The sequence below is a fragment of the Ursus arctos genome, unplaced genomic scaffold (genome assembly GCF_023065955.2).
Source record: "Ursus arctos isolate Adak ecotype North America unplaced genomic scaffold, UrsArc2.0 scaffold_3, whole genome shotgun sequence".
In the NCBI taxonomy this organism is placed as follows: Eukaryota; Metazoa; Chordata; class Mammalia; order Carnivora; family Ursidae; genus Ursus; species Ursus arctos.
In genome coordinates this window covers 74904878-74925282 of record NW_026622985.1, presented here as the reverse complement: position 1 = coordinate 74925282, position 20405 = coordinate 74904878, and the positions used below count along the sequence as shown (strand labels likewise).

The 20405-nt window shown below is 38.1% G+C and overlaps 1 protein-coding gene across 10 annotated transcripts in view; it reads left to right on the top strand.

Annotated features, from left to right (window-relative positions):
* CADPS2 (calcium dependent secretion activator 2) overlaps nt 1-20405 on the top strand; it is a 513662-nt gene that overhangs the window by 222047 nt on the left and 271210 nt on the right. For all 10 annotated transcript variants that reach the window (XM_044387950.3, XM_044387934.3, XM_044387928.3 and 7 more), the window contains exon 6: nt 5216-5337. In XM_044387950.3, the coding sequence (XP_044243885.1) occupies nt 5216-5337 (122 nt within the window). The remainder of the gene's footprint in view (nt 1-5215; nt 5338-20405) is intronic.

Genomic DNA, 20405 nt, shown 5'->3' with positions numbered 1-20405 from the left:
AAGCACCAAAGCACACTTGGGTGGAAATAGGACTGAAACACAGAATTGAATTCTCTGTAACTTGGGAATTGCTTTCAGGCCTTTGGTTAGCTTTGTTTTTAATCTACGTCATCTATGGTATTTTTCTAGAATCAAATCACACCAGTAAGCTTTGAAACACGATATTGGGTGCATAGAGATGATAAGTAGAGAATTCTTCCTTTCCAGGGTGTCCAGTTTCATTATAGATACAGTACGTATTATAAAGAACAGGAACTAATGTGCATTTAAAATTGTGTTTCCTGAGACTTCAGAGTTTTATCCTTTTTATACAATTCACTGGATATGAGATCTTGATACAGATTCTTACCACAGCCACCTGTTGATGTTTTTTATGATTACGTTTTTTCATTGCTAATCTGTGTGCGTGGGCTAATCCATGCATATGTTTATGCATTTATACATGACATAAACTTGTGTACTTGCAATATCAAGCTTAAATTTACAGAGCTCTCAAAAATTAAAGCTTATTGTTCCTTCCGTGCATTGTTAAATTCTCTTTTTGCTGGTACCCAGTACTGCTCTTGAAGTTTGTGGGTTGACTGATGGCGTCTTCGGTGGTACCATTTTAAATTTCTTTGTTGATACCTCTTTCTTTTGGCTGGCTTAGTTTGCCGCAGAAAACGCAAATATGTGCTTTTGTTCTTTCCTCCACTTATTCAACTCTAAGATAAATTCAGGCTGGAAGATAAGCCAACTGCCTCTCTCTTTATTTCCAGGCTAATGATTTCTTTGTAGGTTAATAGATTAAATTTACTATCAGGGTTAGAAATAGGTTTTCTTCTGACTTGAGACTCTATTCTGGGTTTACCTAATGATGTTGCCATTGCTCTGGGTTTCTTCTCAATCTCTTGCCATTACTGGGTTTCTTCTCAATCTCTTCAGTATCTCTTCAGTATCTTGAGATATTTAATGGGAAAAACCACACAGTATCTTACATGTAGAAGTCTGTTTTTCTACTGACCAAGATGTAAAGTGCCAAGGTTGTTTTTTCTTAAGGCTTTGTATGAAATAAAATCAGTTAAAGTATAATTTGTAAAGCAAATTACTTTTGTAGTGTATAAATCTACCATGCAGAACTGGAAACCATTTAAAATACCTTCTCTTTTCTCTCTTGTTTAAAAGCTTTTAAACAAAATAGTAAAAAACTTCCTTTTATGAACTCTTTTCCCTTTTGAAAACAAAATTATCCTCATGAGTTAGTGTCTGTGTGAAACTATGAATTGTTCTGTACTTTATTGCCAGTATATTAAACAGGGCTGCTCCGTTAACAATAAAATGGTGTTAGGGAGAGAAAATGAGTTAAAACTTCATTTTGTATGGTCTGAGAAGCTTGCCTATTTATAAAATTGTTTCGATAGTCCTCTATTGCTATGTCTATATAAGGCAGATATTTTCCTTCCATAGCATAATGAAGATGTTTTCTATGATGCACTTCCAGTATTATAAATAGGTGTTGGTGTCCAACAAGAAGTGACAATGAAGTCACATTCAGTGCAGACTACACAGTGCTTACCTGTGGACACCTGAGAGAATAGACAAGGTCCCCCTCTGTCCCCAGGGCCTCCGATCTCAGCCTAGCTAAACTCCATAATTATCCCTGGCCCATTAGCCAAGCCTTGCTCCTCAGCTAAGAAAGTTCTGAAAGGCAAGCAGTTAATCCAATTTAAGGGTCTCACATTTCATCAGTCAGGCTTAGAATTGGTTCAGTGGGAAAAGTTTGTTCGATGAACTGAAGTCCGAGTCTAGGGAGTAAGTGCAGATTTGAAAAACTGTTTAAATTTTATCACCTCTTTCGAATTGCTACCCACTGCTCCCTCCTCTCACCACACCCTGTTCTCTTAGCAAGCCGACGTTTTGTCACAGCTCTTAATTCAGTTATTATGTTTATTATTCATTATCTGACTTATTCTACTAAAATGTAAGCTACAGGAAGTTAAGGTCTTGTTTTGTTTACTGAGGTAGCCCAGAGCCTAAAACACTGCCTGGCACACAGTTGACTTGATAAATACTGATTGAACTGGGGACTTTGATGGTATCAAAAAGCAGCCGTTAGCCACAACAAGATTCCTTTTAGTCTCTCCGTTCATGAAACCTTTAGGGACAATAATAAAGCAAGAGTGAAGCTGACCCACAAAACCGTAAGCCATCCATGGTATGTGAAATATTGAGTAAGGGGAGGACAACACAGGTTAATGCGTGAAGTTGAGTCTGCGTGTTGGAAGATGAATGGTGTCCCTGGAATGAGTACGGCTGATTTTCACACTGTTTTCAACGGTATTAGGCTGGCAGACCCTGAGACGGCTTCTTTATCCGGTAGTACATATGGGCCCCAAATACTGCCCTGCTTCGTTTTCTCAAACTGCACGTGACTCTGTGCCACATAACTCTGTGGACAATGCATTATTCAGAAGCATGTCACCAAGTTTTATATTTCGTACGTGCCTCCCTTCTTTTTGCCTCTAGAATAGTTCTGCATGTTTTATCGTTGTAATATCAGTCACAAAGAGATGGGGGAGGAGGAGATGGAATTGAGACTATGTTCGTTTTCCGTGGTTCCGTTACCAAGTTTTGTGGGGAACTTGTCGAAACAGTTACCTAAAATTAGGTCAGTTGATGGTTCGTGGAATTCTTGGCTGGCTGTCATTAAAGATGGAGACCAGCTGTATCTTTTTTTTTATTATTATTCCTTTTGGAAATCAGATCTGTAGAATTGTGTTGTTTTATTTATATGTATGGATTCTGAACAGAAGTTACTTCTTTTGAAGTTGTGGTCCATATATACAATGGAATATTACTCAGCAATCAGAAAGAATGAGTTCTCAACATTTGCTACAACATGGACGGCACTGGAGGAGATAATGCTTAGTGAAATAAGTCAAGCAGAGAAAGACAACTATCATATGATTTCTCTCATCTATGGAACATAAGAACTAGAATGATCAGTAGGGGAAGAAAGGGATAAAGAAAGGGGGGGTAATCAGAAGGGGGAATGAAACATGAGAGACTATGGACTATGAGAAACAAACTGAGGGCTACAGAGGGGAGGGGGGTGGGGGAATGGGATAGACCGGTGATGGGTAGTAAGGAGGGCACATATTGCATGGTGCACTGGGTGTTATACACAACTAATGAATCATCGAGCCTTACATCGAAAACCGGGGATGTACTGTATGGTGACTAACATAATATAATAAAAAATCATTATTAATAAAAAAAAAAAAAAAAAAAAAAAAAAAAAAAAAAAAGAAGTTACTTCTTTTGAAAGTGGCAGTTTGCAGAATAAAACATTCCCGGCACAGATGGGAGTATTGTTTTGCGGAGCAGGAAACTGTTCCACAAGTTGTGTGTTTCAGGAGGTCCTGTTTACAGTAGCTTGTAGCAGAGGTGACAGAAGTAGTGTTAAGCAGATGCTCCCTTTCTTCTCTCCTGCACTTTGACTATCGAACACGCGATAGCAAGAGATGCAGGGCAAATAAGCATATTCCCAAATATGAACTAAAAGATTCTACGTTTATTATGTGTACACAGTTCTGTTGATGCCTGTATTTTAGGAGACCTTCCAAAGATTTTATTAAGTCATTTTGGTCATGTTGGTAAGTCCATGTGGAATCGGCTTTTCTCGATATGATTATATATACGGTTATATAGTTCATATGTCTCAGCTTCTGCTTGGTTTTATTTGTATAAGGATCTAATGAGTTTCAAAATGACTAACCAATGGTGTTGACTTATTAAGAATATATTCCTCCTTTTGCTTACTTTCCATCAACAAGATGAAGTGCTTTGTTCTAACTTCCTTGAATGTCTTAACAGCAGCTAAGAAAGGTGTTACTCTTCCCTGTCAGTTCTTAGTCTGTTTTCTGTTATGCCCTTATTTTTATTCATGCGTCGATATGCATTTCAGCGCAATAAAATAACAAAAGTCTTGGTTGAAGAAGGAAAATGGTTCTGAGTTTGACCTTTCTGTTTTAATGATTAGTTTCCCATTATTTTCATTAAAAAAATAGGGATTTGTGTTTATGAACATAACCCTTCTGTTGTACTGAAGAGTGAAAGGAAGAATAGTTTTTTTAAGGTGGCTTCTTTGAGACCTTTTGCCTCAAGATTCATATCACAACTCAGCGAAAAGTGGAATGACTTTAATAATGTATTAAATGATCAATAAATGATGTTTTTAGTGGATATTTTGGTAGCAACATGGCACGGATGCTGTTAATCTCGTTTATACAGATACAACATGAGATCAATAAAGACATGAATGTGCGTATTATAAAAATGTCATTGAATATATTTTATGAGTTTCAAGAACTTAGGAAACTTCCGGAAGCAAGTTTTGATTGAAAAAAAAAAACTATAGCAAAAATACTCAATAGTATTTTATGTGTACACCCAGTGAAAATGTTAGGTTACAATATTTTAAAATCAGTTGCATTTTATATGAACCTTAAAAAGCCCACTTGAAAAATACTTGTTTCCCTTTTTTCCAGGAGTTATAGATCCATAAAACAGTGTCAGTCTTTCTGTCCGTTCCCAGTGTGCTGCATTAAATTAACACGTACCTTTAATGCATGGAAAAGTTCTTTTTTTCCTTGCCAAGGTAGTGGTAAGATAGTCACTGGCAAGTTATATTTTCCATACTTCATAATAAGATATACATTTTCTATAATGAATGTTCTTCTATAAATAGTATTAGTCCTCTAAAATAAATGAATCCAGAAAGTCCTGATGGTGTCACAGACTGATAACTGCAAGTTGGTATGATGATGATGTGCCCCACTCATAAATAGTATTTCACTTTATCTGGAACTCAACCTGTACTGCTTTTAGCACATTCACTGAATTTTCATGGGTAAGTAATTCTGCTTTACCTCATGCGGACTTGCCATCATTTTTTAAGGATCTGAGTTTATACCTCACTTAACTCAGTAGGGCTTATATTTAGAGATTTTTAACCTTTAATAAGCTGGCAGGAGATATTTCTTCAGTACTAGACATCCTCAAAATGTTACTTACTATATGTTTCATGAATTCAGGTGGAGTCTAAGGACGATAAAAAACTATTGGTGTTACTAGATAATTTCATCAGTTGGTCATTCTAATTGTAGTCAATGCTACTATCTCTGTATCTTGTTAAAGGCTGCCAACTAATCATTAAATTTTTTTTTATCTTTAGATTGTCATAATGGAAGTGCAAGGTTTGAAGTCCGTTGCTCCCAATCGAATTGTTTACTGTACAATGGAAGTGGAAGGAGGAGAAAAACTGCAGACAGACCAGGCTGAAGCTTCAAGGCCACAGTAAGCCAGCTGAAAAAAAAATTTTCCCCTTCCAAAGAAACATGGTTTATTTATTTGCAGCATTGCGTGGTTTTATACTCCGAAACAGTTATTGGTTAGCTTTGTTTCCACGGTGTTAGAATCATTGTGTGCCTTTCTAGATAAGGATGCTATAATCAGAACTGTAGTAGAACCCGTATGTCGTACAGACAGAGAATCTAACTTGTAAATGAGAAGCTAGTTATTTGGCAAGTAAATGTTTGTAAGTCATTTAAAAGGAAGGCATGTGTTATCATGTCCTACGTAAAAGGTGGTGCTTGATCCCGTTTTGGTTTCTAGAAAAAAAAAAACTATAAAAGCTTTTCCATTTCCATGTATTACTGATGACCATATAGCACTGATGATGTTGAGGTGGATACAATTTTGCAGAGTGTCTTAGAATACTTAGGGAATAGGCTAGAGTTAGAGAACCAATTAATGACAACCACACAGTAATCAGAAGCTAAAGCTGTTCTTTGCTGGCAGTTTTAGGCTTCAGATTCTGGAAATGAGTTTAATTAAGTTTGGAAGATGTTCTTTTTAACTGATTGAAACTTGGGAAACATCACAGTCTCTGGTAGAAATAACCATGCTAGTCTGAGGAATTCGAGTGAAAATTGCCTGGCTTTCATTTGTACACCGCCTTTAGAAAAGATTTTTTTCCTTCCTTAGGGCTTAGGATTTTTGTCTTATTACAGCCTGATGATGTGGCCTGTTCATTCAGGAAACATCTATTCAGAACCTAGCTAGGCAATGGTTAGATAGAGGTGAACAAAAACTTTCACTTTCCTTAGGACAGGCACAACTTTAAGTTGGGGACACAGAAGCAAGTGTAATAGGACAGATATGCGCAGAGTATTATGAGATGGAGAAGAAGCAAGTTGCAACTTATCATCCTGCCTTATAAAAAGTCCTACAGGTCTACCCCTAACCAGCCTTTCATTACCTCTGGGACCTCACCTAGCCCTTCTCTTCCCTGGTCAGTTACTGGACTTCACGTAATTTCTCAAACATACCATTACACTTGCTTTTCCCTCTGCCTGCCTTCCCATGTATCTTTGTATGGCTGGATCCTTGGTATCAGACATTTCTCCAAAGAAGACCTACAAATGACTTAGAGACACATGAAAATGCTCAACATCACTCATCATCAGGGAAATAACAAATGAAAACCACAGTGAGATACCACCCCAGGCTGGTCAGAATGACTAAAATTAACTCAGGAAACAACAGATGTTGGCGAGGATGTGAAGAAAGGGGAACGCTCTTACACTGTTGGTGGGAATGCAAGCTGGTGCAACCACTCTGGAAAACAGTATGGAGGTTCCTCAAAAAGTTTAAAATAGAGCTACCCTATGATCCAGCAATTGCACTACTAGGTATTTATCCAAAGGATACAAACATAGTGATTTGAAGGGGCACATGCACCCCATTGTTTATAGCAGCAATGTTCACAAAATATGGAAAGAGCCCAGATGTCCATTGGTGGATGAACGGATAAAGATGGCGTGTGTATATATATAATGGGATACTACTCGGTCATCAAAAAGAATGAAATCTTGCCATTTGCAATGATGTGGCTGGAACAAGAGTATATTTGCTAAGTGGAAAAAAAGAGAAAGACGAATACCATATGATTTTACTCATTTGGAATTTAAGAAACAAAACAGATGAGCATAGGCGAAAGGAAGGAAAAATAAAAACAGAGGCAAACCATAAGAGATTCTTAACTATAGGGAACAAACTGAGGGTTGCTGGAGGGGAGGGGGTGGAGGGATGGGGTAATTGGGTGAAGGGCATTAAGGGGGCATTTGATGTAATGAGCACTGGGTGTTATATGCAACTGATGAATCACTAAACTCTACCTTGAAACTAATAATACACTACGTTAAGTAACTTGAATTTAAATATAAAAAAAAAAATCTTAACTCGGGGCATCAGCACAGGTCTTGATCTGGGGTTGTGAAGTTCAAACTTTTGCATTGGGCTCCACGCTGGGCATGGAGCCTACTTTTAAAAAAAATCTTAAACCTCACTTGCCGAGAACACCTCTTGTAAATAACCCAGTATAAAGCAGGTACTTTCTAGCTCATTTTAATCTTTAAACTAATATGCTTCTTATCTGTTCCTTTTGTATTTCCCCCTTGAGAAAAGGGCAGGTATCTTGTCCCGTTTGTTCTTCTAGTACCCAGTAGGCTGTCAGAATTTATTCAGTTGCTTGCACTTATTTTTATGACTTTTAAGTCACAGTAAATATTGAAGGGCATAGTATTTACTCCTGCAGGCAAATAGAGTTGAGTTACAATGTGATAATAAAGTGAAAATAATGAGAATAAACAACTCTTTTAAGAGATTCTTTAAACCGAAGAGGAGGCTGTGAAATAGAAGGAAATTGATTGGGGCTATTTTTGGCAGGGCATATGGAGTCAAGGGAGAGGTTCGGTTTTTGTTGTAAAGGTCAGTTGTATTAGTCTGTATTAGTATATTCACGGAGTTGGGCAACCATCAACAATTCTAGAATGTATTCATCACCTCAAAAAGAAACACCGTACCCTTGACCTGTTAACCTCAGATCACCCCATCCTGACCAACTAAGTGACTTTCTGTCTCTATAGATACGCCTATTCTGGGCATTTCAAATAAATAGCATCCGATAGTATGTGCTCTCTTAGGACTGATTTCTTTCCCTTAACATAATGTTTTCTGCTTCCTCCATCTTCTGGCATGTGTCAGAACTTAATTTCTTTTTATGACCAAATCCTAGTGTAGTGCATGTATGTATATGCCACGTTTTGTTTACCCATTCGTTTAGAGTGAGGAAACTTGGGTTGGTTCCACCTCGTGGCTGCTGTGAAAGCTGCAGCTGAAGTTGTACAAGTGTCTGTTTGAGTTCCTGTTTCCAGCTGTTTCAGGTACACGCATAGGAGTGGAATCACTGGACTGTGTAATTGCATGTTTAGATATTTGAGGATCCACCAAACTGCTTCCCACCGTGGTAGCACCATTTCATATTCCCACCGACAATGTGTAAGAGTTTCAATTTTTTCACATTCTCACCAGTAGGTATTATTTGCCCTATACACAGTCATTCTAGTAGGGATGAAGGGGTTTCTCATTGTGATCTGATTTACACTTTGCTCCTAATGATGTTGAGCATATTTTCACATATTGCATTAGCTGTTTGCATGTTTCTTTAGAGGAATATCTATTTAAGTCTTTTGCTCCTTTTTTTATTGAGTTGTCTTTTAAGTTGTAAGAGCCATTTACATATTCTAGTTGTTAGATTCTTATATATGATTTGCAAATCTTTTCTCCTATTGTGTGGATTATCTTTTTATCTATTTCGTTGTGGTTGCTTATGCTTTTGGAGCCATGTCTAAGAATCTAGTGCTCAATCCAAGGTCACAAAAATTTAGCCCCATGTTTTCTTCTAAGACTTTCATAGTTTTACCTCTTACATTTAGGTCATTAATCAATTTTAGAGATTTATTTCAAGAAAGAGTGCACCTGCATGTGCACAAGCAGGGAGAGGGGCAGAGGAAGGAGGAGAGAAAATCTCAAGCAGACTCAGCACTGAACGTGGAGCCCCATGCTGGGCTCAGTCTCACAACCCTGAGATCATGCCCCGAGCAGAAACCAAGAGTCAGCCGCATAACCTACTAAACCACCCAGGTGCCCCTCATCAATCCACTTTTAAGTTGGTTTTTATTTGTAGTAGGATGTAAGGGTTCAACTTCCTTTATTTGCATGTGACAATTCAGTTGTCCAGTTCTTAAGTTGAAGAAACTATTCAATTCCGATGAAATGTTCTTGGTGCCCTTTTGAAAATCAATTTTCCATGGATATATGGATTTGTTTCTGGACTCTGAATTGTATTACATTGATGTCCTTATGCTGGTACCACATTATTTTGATTACCATTGCCTTGTATGAAGTGGGTTTTGCTTTTGTTTTTGTTTTTTGGGCTTTGTGTGACATTTTGAGATCACGAGTATGTGTCTTCCAGCTATGTTCTTTTTCAAGATTATTTTGGCTATTCTGAATTTCCATATGACCTTTAGGATAAATTTGCCAATTTCTGTAAAGGTTTTGAAAATATCTCCAGCTGGGCTTCTCATAGGGATTGTTTTGAATCTGATCAGTTTGGAGAGTACTGTCTTCTTAACTAACAATGTTGTCTTCCTATTCATGAACATAGAGTGTCTTTCCAGTTATTTAGACCTTTGTTTCTTTTAACAATAGTTTGTAGCTTTCAGAGTGTAAGTTTTGCACTTCTCTGGTTAAATTTATTCCTGGTATTTTATTATTTTCTTAAGTTATTTTGGATTGTTTACTGTAAGTATATAAAGATAATTTTTTAAATGTTGATCTTACATGCTGCACCCTTGCTGAACTTGTTAATTCTAATGGTTGGTTTTTTATTAGATTTCTTAGATTTCTTTCTATATAAAATTATGTCATCTGCAAGTAGTGATAATCGTATTTCTTTCTGCCTGATCTGGATGCCTTTTATTTCATTTTTTTGCCTAATTGCCTGCCAGGCATGGCCAGCAATCCCTGTACCAATGGATGAAAGATTACTCCAAACTTTGCTGTGAAAGAGAGAAGGGCAAGGGTCAACAGTCACAGGCGAAGACCCTTTGCTCTTCTTTGCTCCAGCTTTTATTGGCCCTTCAAGATAATCACAAATCCTTATCACTGTTTCTCAAGCACCTGATGTTGACAAGGGGTCTTGCTGAAACTGGGAGGATCTGTTTACTGGAAAGATGTGGTATGCTAATTTGGGCCGCGTTCTAGGAGTTCAGCTAAACACAGCCTAAGGGACAATGCCTACACCTCTTAAATCGCAGGGTGACTGTTTGGGCTAGGAAAGCTTCGGGAAGGCAACTCCACGCGACATTTCAAGGGCAGAGTGAACCACGTAGGCCTCGGCATTCCAAAGGCCTATGCCCTTCTCTGAAACCTTCCTTGCCCTCAGCGGCCTCTGTGTTACATTTTAGCAAGCCAAGTATTATGGCTGATTTCATACTCTACATTAACCCCAACAATTGCTCTGACTAGTTCTTCCACTGCAGTGTTGGGTAGAAGTGGCAGGAGTAGACATCCGTGCATTCTTCCTGATTTTAGTAGGAAAGCATATATTTTTCATGATTAAGCATAATGCTAGCTCTGGATATTTTGCAAATGCCTGTTAACCAATTTGAGGAAGTTCCTTTCTGTTCATGGCTTTGATACTGTTTTCATCATGAAAAGGTATTTTGTCAGATGCTTTCCCTGCCTCTGTTGAGATAGATGATCATATGGGTTTTGCTTTTTATCCTATTGACATGGTGCATTACATTAATTGTTAGGTGTCAAACCAACCTTATATTCCTGGCATAATTTGCACCTGGTCATGATATATAATTGTTTTTGTTACTGCATTCAGTTCTCCAGGATTTTGTTAAGGAGTTTTGCATTTCTTTAAAAAATAGTGGTCTGTAATATCTTTTTTTTTCCCTGACCTCTCTATCTGATTTTATATTGACCTCACAGAATGAGTTTGGAAGTGGTCTCTCTCTCTCTTTTTTTTTTTTTTTTTTGAAAGTATGAACAATTGGTATTAACTCCTTAAATGTTTGGTAGAATTTACCAGCGAAGCCCTCTGTGCTGGGCTTTTCTTTGTAGGTAATTCTCCATTACTGATTTGATCTCTTTGTTGTAGAACTATTCAGTGTATTTCTTCTTGTCAGTTTTGGTGTTCGGTGTCTTTAGAGTAATTTGTCCATTTCATTCAAGTTACCTAATTTATTGGCATACAATTGTTTATACTATTCATTTATAATATTTTTTATTTCCATAAAATATTCCCTCTTTCATTTCTAAAATGAATTCAATGAATTCTAGTATTTGAATCTCCTTTTTCTTAGTCTATCTAGCTAAAAAATTTATTTTTAGAAAACCCAACTTTTGTTTCATTGATTTCCACTCTAATCTCCTTTATTTCCTTCCCTTTTTTTCTTTAGGTTTAGTTTGGTCTTCTTTTTCTAATGTCTTAAAGTGAAAGTTAGGTTTTTGAGTTCAGCTCTCTTAATATAGACATTTACAGCTATAAATTTCCTTCTAAGCACTGCTTGAACAGCATCCCATAAATATCAATATGTTCTCTACGTTTTCACTCAGCAAGGAGACTTGGATCAAGAAAATGTGTTATTTGTATAGTAAATAGTCAGTGGAAGAGGTTTCTTAGTTGCAAGAAAATAAAAGACTCAGATCCTACCATGGCACCCCAGTGACTGAGGCAATTGAAGTCACTCCTGAAACCCACTGGGAACACAACAGTATATCACCACTCACTGGTTGGGGAGCTCTTTTATGGCAATTCAATCATTTTTTCTAGGTGTCTTAGTTCAGGCTGCTGTAATAGAAATACTGTCTTAACACTGGGTGGCTTAAACAACAAACATTATTTCTCACAGTTGTGGATTCGGGAATTGTGAGATCAAGGTGCCAGCATGGTCACATTCTCCGTGAGGACCCTCTTTCTGGGTAACAGAAGGCCACCTTCTTGCCAGGTCCTCACATGATGGAGATTGAACGAGCTTTGGCATCTCTTCATCCTCTTATAGGGGCATGAGTTCCATCATGGGGGCTCCATCCCCACGACATCATCCACATTGTTTACCTCCCAAGAGCCCCACCTCAAGACATTATCACCTTAGGGATTAGAGCTTCAACATCTGAACTTTTGGGGGTTACACATTCAGGCCTCTCAAAATTCATGTCTTCATCTGTGAAATGGGTTGTTCTATCCTAACAGCCCCAGAGGTTTCACCTCATTCTAGCATCAGGTCTGGAGTCTAAAATCCAAAGTCTCATCTAAATATTATCTAAATCAGATACGGGTAAAACGAATTATGATTCATTCTGAGGCAAAATTCCTCTCCAGCTGTGAACCTGTGAAACCAAATAAGTTATATGCTTCATGAGAACAGTGGTGGGAGAGGCACAAAATAGATATTCCAGTTCAACAACAGAGAAATGAGGAATAGAGGAGTGGATGACAAGTCCCAAGTAAATCTAAAATCTAGCAAGATAAACTCCTTTAGACAGTAAGGCTCAAGAGTACTGTCCTTTGGTTCCATGCTTTGCTTTCTGGACCCACTAAAGCAGTGGTCACAGCTGTGTGGTTCTGCTGGGTGGGTGTTTTGCTCCTGCAGCTTCTGGTAGCTCTCATGGGGCATGTTGAAACCAAGGCCATGGGCCCATCCACAAGGTCCCGGTGGGCAGTGGTCTAAGCCTTTGAAACCGAGGTGGAGATAGTCCTATCAGTGTCCTGCCAACTCCTGCAAACCCTTACAGGCTGGTTGCTCTAAAGGCCTGTGCTGAAATTGGCAGCCCTGATGATCTCTGAATCACCTTTGGAGTCATTCCTCCCTTGTCCTGAAGACTAGAATGTGTTCATAGCTGAATCTCTGGTCCAGTTTTGTAGGGTCCTGAGGAGTTCATCAGCCTTCCTACATTTCTTTCTATCTCCTTCACTTTAAACCAACAGTGTTTCTGCTGAGATGGTTGATTAAGTTCATGGTTCATACCTAAACTTACCTCCTTATCAGATGGCTGGTCTACCATACTTTTAGTGTTCCCTTCCGATCATCCTTTCTCATTATGGACAGGCTGAGAATCTTTAAAATCTTGATGAGCTGGTAACTTTTTTGCATAACAGTTGTCTTTAATTCATTTTCTCTTACTGCATTTTACCGTAAGCAGTCAGGAACAACCAAGCTGCTCCTTCAACACTTAGAAATTTCCTCAGGTTAATCTCTAGTTTCATTGCACGGAAGTTCTACATTTTATAAAACACTAGAACATGAACCCAGTTCAGCCAGGTTCTGTGCCACTGATAACAAAGATAATCTTGTAGTTTCCAGTAACATGTTCCTCATTTCCACTGAGACCTCATCAAAATAGCCTTTACCATACATATTTTTACCAACATTCTGTTCATAAATATTATCCATTCTCTGAGAAGATGGAAGCTTCCTCTCTAGCTCTCTTTTCTTACTCAACCTTCACCAGAATTTCCTTTAGAGTTCCTTCATTGTAATACTGGCTCTTTCTAGCATGCATCTCAAAATTCTTCCAGCCTCTAGCCATTATTACCCAGTTCCAAAGCTGTTTCCACATTTTTATGTATTCATTACAGTAGCATCACACTTTTCAGTTTGGGTTGCTACAATAAAAATACCATGGATTGGGGGGTTTAAACAGCAAACATTTATTTTGCACAATTCTGGAGATAGAAGTCCTAGATCAGGGCACCAGCAGGGTTGGGTCCTTGGTGAGGGCCCTCTTCCTGGTTCACATAGGGCTCAGTTCTCCTTGTACCCTCACAGAGTGGAGAGATAGACCACCACCTCCATGACTTCATCCAAACTCGATTCCCTCCCAAAGGCCCTAACTCCAAATCCCATCACACTGAGGATTGTGCCTCACCATGTGAATTTGGAAGTAGGGGGCATAAACACTATGACAGCAGTAGTCCATGAAATCTTGAGGGGGGTGCAAATGCCCTAAGATTTAGAATACCATGTTATTTTTTGCAGAATCTTTTTAAAAAGCTTTACTGAAGTATAATTTATACAGCATAAAATTCTTCCATTGTCAAGTAGATGATTTTCAGTAAATTAGGCACTTGTACTGCTATCAGCTTGTGCTGCTATCAATTCAATTTTAAAACACATGACTTCAGAAAGTCTCTTGTGTCTGTTTGCAGTGTTCCAGCTGCCCGTGGCAGGAAGCCGCTCACCTACTTGCTAGCACTAGAGTTTTATTTTTTCTGGACATCTCATATAAATGAAATCGACTAGATTTTCCTAAGGTGTTTCTCATTTAATTTATGATGTATTCATAAAGAGAGCCTGCTAATACGGAACATCTAATTGGATAATTTAAATGAATTAGAATGCTTACAAGTTAGAAAAGATTACTATAATCCTCCAGTACTCTTTTTTTTTTTTTCTTACCACAAGGAAATTTGGCTAAAATAGCTTTTCTGTTTCCTCATGAACACTGAGTTAACTGTAAAATGAATTAAATGATTTATATTTATCATTGTATCCCAGGGACAGATTACCTTAAAAATGCGTCTTCTGAATGCTGACCAACTGTAGCTTTTCAGCAGTGTGGTTACTTTAATCTTGAACTCCTCTTGCGCAACAGGAAAGAGATTCATCTCCTCCATCATTATAGTGAATCATGCCTCAGACACGTTTTCTAAATTTTATAGCTTCAACAGTTTGTGTGGTATTGGAGATCAATTCATCCTTCTGTCTGATACTAATTAAAGTGCCTTATTTAGTCCATATTTCCAATAAACTTAATCAAGATTTCTGGCCACTGCCTGTTTCATTCCTGTAGCTCATATTTCCTGCCAGCAATTAGGTGGAAACAGCATGTGAGATTGGTACCTAGCTTAGAATATAGAATCTGGGATCTAATAAAAGTGTGTTTATAGACATTTGATTTATAAAGAGTAGTAATGAGTTAATCTATTAAAGTTTTTATTTTTTAACAGAGGGAAGGCAATGTAGGTAAACGTATTTCAGTTATGGAGGAAACTATTCATGGATTTTTAAGTCATTGTTTCATAGTCTCTCAGCCAGGAAAGGTTTTGTTCTGTATGAATAGAGGTACAGAAACACTGTTGCTTACACTTGCATAGCTTTTTCCCATTTCCAGACATTTTGTTACTTGATTTTTAGCTCCTACCCTTAATGATACCACCTGAAAGGAAAGGGAGCGTAAGAAGAATGACAGACTGATGGGGGAAGGCTCATGTAGTCATCACAAATCTCTTGATAACATTGTGTCTGCAAATAATGACCATCCTTTGAGTGCCTAAAAACACAAGAGCTGGGGCGCCTGGGTGGCGCAGACGTTGGGCATCTGCCTTCGGCTCAGGGCGTGATCCCAGCGATCTGGGATCGAGCCCCACATCGGGGTCCTCCGCTGGAAGCCTGCTTCTTCCTCTCCCACTCCCCCTGCTTGTGTACCCTATCTGGCTGGCTGTCTCTCTGTCAAATAAATAAATAAAATCTTTAAAAAAAAAAAAAAACACAAGAGCTAATAATATCCCATGGAGGGCGAAGATAGATCTTGGTACCAGGGAGATAAAAGCAAAGGAATTGGTTGTTAAAAACAAACCGGGAACTGGGAGGAAGGGGAAATGGGGAGTTGCTCTTCAAGGCATATAAAGTTGCACTTATGCAAGATGAATAACTCTAGAGACCTGTGCAATATTGGGCTTGCAGTGAACAGTAATGTACACTTAAGCGTTTAAGAGGGTAGATCCCGTGTTATGTGTTCTTACGACAATAAAACAGATGTAACGGGAAGCAGCACTGTTAGGCGGAGGGTTGGTTTTGTTACCATACTGTACCGCTTTGGTGCCACAGCGCTATTTTATTCAAGATACTTGAGGGTTAGTTGGTCTCTGCACCCCACCCTCTGGAAGTAATAAAATATAAAGGTAAGGAGCAATAAGAAAACCGGACGAGCTATATCAGTAGAGAGATATATTTACAGAGATGAGGACGGAACATTCTTCAACATCATGAAAATGATGGGAAATACAAGCTCCAGTACCCGTTTCTGGAAACTCTAAAATCTGAATCAGAATTTAATAATTTGTCAAACTATGGAGAGAATAGTGCAGCTACAAATGGAAAGCTTATCAGGGTGACAAGGTGCTGGGACAGGTGTTTGAGAGATTCAATACAGACTGCATATAAACTAAAAGAAGCCTGCCGTGCTTTTTATGAAAGCATATTAGTTTTCATTTTAATTTAGTAATTTCTGAGTTAGTTTTCATTAGCCTGCTTCTCTTGTAGACCAAAAATCAAATACACTACATTTTTAAATCTATCAAAAAGTGTGCCTGTTTTTAATGAACCTAAAGGTAAACACTCGAACGGTGTAAGTTTCATCTTTTCAGATCATTTCCATTTTTAAAAACAGGAGATGGCTTCGTCTTATATAAATGAATTCACCAGAAGTAACATTTCTCTACGCTGATGCTACTGGAGCAGAACAAAATGAAGCCTAAAGAGACAAACGTTGGCCAAATACCGAAATTACATTCATTGAGAATTTATTCGGAAGTAAAGGAAGCTAATTTGGGGATCCTTGTAATTAGTGACATCTGAATTAGAGGAAAACATGATATATTAAGGTTCCAGATGCTGGCTGAAGAGCCCTAGTGAGCTAAAATGGAAAATGACAGTGAGAGGGAGAAAGTTTACGTAATTATAATTATAAACATCTCTATGATGGATTTACAGCTTGTAAATAGCTTCCCTTTATAATCTGTGACTTTTTTCCAGAGCAGCTTTTTGTAGTTGCTTTCATTTTTATTCCATTCGATTTATGTAACCTGTGTGTTGAATGGGCTAAATTTGGCGGAGCGTGAGTAGCAAACAACTTAATTTTTATCCCTGTATTACTCTCAGACACGTTCCCGGATTCGCCTTCCATATCCTTTGAAGACGTCTTGGCAGGAACCGTAACTCTATCTGGTCATTGTTAGGCGTTAAATAACATGTTCAGGTCTTACAGTTTTCAGACAGTTTTAAGTCAACGCTTAAGCCTTTTTAAAACTTGTTCCTTTTCTTCCAGCTCATCCAGAAACCTATAGAAGGGGAGAAGGTACTGTCGTCTGTTCTGTTCACTCTTCTTCTTTTGTCTGTTGGTATACTTATTCTACACTTTTGGGTAGGGTTGAGGTTGGGAGGAGGGGAAAAGGTGAAGGGGAACCATGTTTTTGTGTGCGAGTACTCTTTGTAGTCCTCTCGGTTAGCAGATGCCTTCTGTCCACATCGAACTTTGGTCTAGTGCACCTCCCTCTGCTACCGGGAGGCTGGGACATCACACTACCCCCTCCTACAGTGATGCATCCTGTAGCTGCCCTCTTCCTCTTTCCTGAGCTACTGGCTTAATATCACCCACATAGCCTCTTCCTGCTTGCATTTAATTTCCTTGGCAGATGACTCCAATGTGCTAGAAGCTCGTTGAAGACAGGGACTGTGTATTATACATCCTGGTTTCTGTCCAGCACCAGCTGCAGGAATATGGACAAACAGTGCTCAGCAATCTACATGTCTACCCTTTACAGTGTGAAAAATATAGTCCCAGTAGGTTCCACGGTATGACACCTGAGCCAGCCCTGCTTCTAATCAGAATATCCAGTCCTTGTTTTCCCATCCCAAGCTTCTGTTTTTCTAGAAATTCCTTGGAAAACATGCTCTAAAGAGCCAGTTCTTCGGCTTGTGTGTGCTGAGTGGCAGCTAGAATTCAGGATCACTTCCTACTCTTGCTACCTTGACTTTCCTGAGTTGGGGGAACTTCTGGATAAACAAAACTACTTCTACAGGGAGACACAGGGACAAGTATAATTTTAATAGAATCGGTATATGATTCCTTAGTTCATAAGTACTCATTCCTAAAGCTCTTCTTTCTAGAAAAGAGCCTGCTGTGTGCAAGTTCTTTCTCAACTCCCTTTTCACAGGCTCCCTTCTTTGAGTTTGCAAAGGAAAGGCACCTCTCTCAACCAGCTTGTGTCTGACCATGATTCTTGTCCTGGAGTGCAAAAACCTCCAGGTCACCACTCAAAAGGAAAATTCGTGATGTGTTAGTTTTGAGAAAGTTATGGACAAATGATGTCATAAATCCTTCTGTAAATTAGGTGGCTTATACTTCTTTGCTTTCAACAAAGATGAAGGATTTGTTTTCAACTGCTAAATGATTGAAAAATAATTTTTGCTTATCAATCACTGTATTTGGTGACATTTAAGTAGAAAATAATTAAGAGTTGATGGAAATGGCTATTATAATGTCTATCTACTTATTTTTTGTACCTATAAAGGAAAACAAAATCCTAGCAATTGATCAATTGAGATTGATGATGAACTCGATGTAGAATTAAGTAGTAGTTACCTTTTAGATAGATCAACTAGTTGGGGGGAAAAAAGCACTGTCCATTTCAATAAGAGATGCATATCAAAAAGTTTTATTTTTCATATTTACTATTAATCACTTGTCATATTTATTTTGGACCTTTTGAATACTATTAGTAATTATAATAAAAACTAAATTCAGAAGGAATTTTATTTCCTAGTTTTTGATTCGATATTTGACAAAGAACTATATATTTAAGGTGTAAACATGTTTTGGTATGTGTTATGAAATGATTGTCACAATCACACTAACATTATCTATCACATCCCATAGTTACCTTTTGTGTATGTGTGATGAGATACTTGAGATCTACTTACTCTCTTAGCAAATTTTAAGTGTATAATACATTATAAACTATATGACTATAGTCACCGTATTGTAATTAGTTCTTGAGAACTTACTCATAAATGACACCTTGTACCCTTTGATTAATATCTCCCCATGTCTTCCACCCTACAGTTTCTGATAACCACCATTCTCATGCTGTAACTATGAGTTGGACTTTTTTTTTTTTAATTTCCATGCAATATTTGTCTTTCTGCATATGGCTGATTTCACTTAACATAATTCCCTCCAGGTTCATTCCTACGTGTTGCTGCAAATGACAGGACTTTCTTCTAAGGCTGCATGATACTCCATTGTATGTATGGACCACATTTTCTTTAGCCATCCTTCTATTGATGAGTACTCAGGTTGTTTCCATATTTAGGTACTGTGAAGAATACTGTAGTGAACATGGGAATGCAGGTATCTCTTCAAGGTAGTGCTTTTATTTCCTTTAGATATATACTCAGGAGTGCAATTAATGGATCATCATATGGCAGTTCTGTTTTTTATTTTATACTGTTTTCCGTAATGGTTGGACAAATTTATGTTCTCACCAAAATGCAGATGTTTTTCACATCCTCATCAATACTTATCTTTTGACTTTCTGATAATAGCCATCCTAACAGGTGTGAGGTAATATCTCCTGGTTTTGATTTACATTTTCCTGATGGTGAGTGATGTTGAGCATCTTTTCATATACTTATCGGCCATTTGTAGGTTTTCTTTGGAAGAATGTCTGTTCAGTTCCTTTACCCATTTTTAATAGGGTTATTTGACTTTTGCTATTGAGTTGTAGGAATTCCTTAAATGTTTTAGATAGTAATCCTTTATCAGATGTATGCTTTGCAAATATTCCAGAAGTTTCTTTTTCAGTTTGTTGATTATTTTCTTTGCTGTGCAGAAGCTTTTTAGTTTGATTTTTCCTTTTGTTGCCTATGTTTTTGGTGTAATCCAAAAAAAAACTTGCCAACACAGGGTGCTTTTCCTCTGTGTTTTCTTTCTTTTTTTTTTTTTTTAAAGATTTTATTTATTTATTTGACAGAGAGACAGCCAGCGAGAGAGGGAACACAAGCAGGGGGAGTGGGAGAGGAAGAAGCAGGCTCATAGCGGAGGAGCCTGATGTGGGGCTCGATCCCAGAACGCCGGGATCACGCCCTGAGCCGAAGGCAGACGCTTAACCGCTGTGCCACCCAGGCGCCCCACCTCTGTGTTTTCTTTCAGGAGTTTTATGGTCTCAGGAATTATGTTTAAGTCTTTAATCCATTTTGAGGGGTTTTTTTGTGTGTAAAATAAGGATCCAGTTTTACTCTCTTACATATGGATGTGCAGTTTTCCCAGCACCATTTATTAAAGAGACCCCATCCTTTCTCCACTGTACATTCTTGGCGCCTTTGATGAAAATCATTTGAACACACGTGCACAGGTTTGTTTCTGGGCTGTGTTTTCTGTTCCCTTGGTCTGTGTGTCTTTTTTCATGGCAGTACCATATTGTTTTGATTACTATAGCTTTGTAATATTGTTTGAAATCAGAAAGTGTGATGTCTTCAGTTTAGTTCTTCTTTCTCAAGATCACTTTAGCTGTTCAAGAGTTTTCGTGGGTCCAAACTAATTTTGGGAATTTTTTTTCCCGTTTCTTAGAAAACTGCCATGGGAGTTTTGATAGGGATTGTATTGACTCTGTTAGGTCACTTTGGGTAGAATAGACATTTTAACAATCATCTTCTGATTCA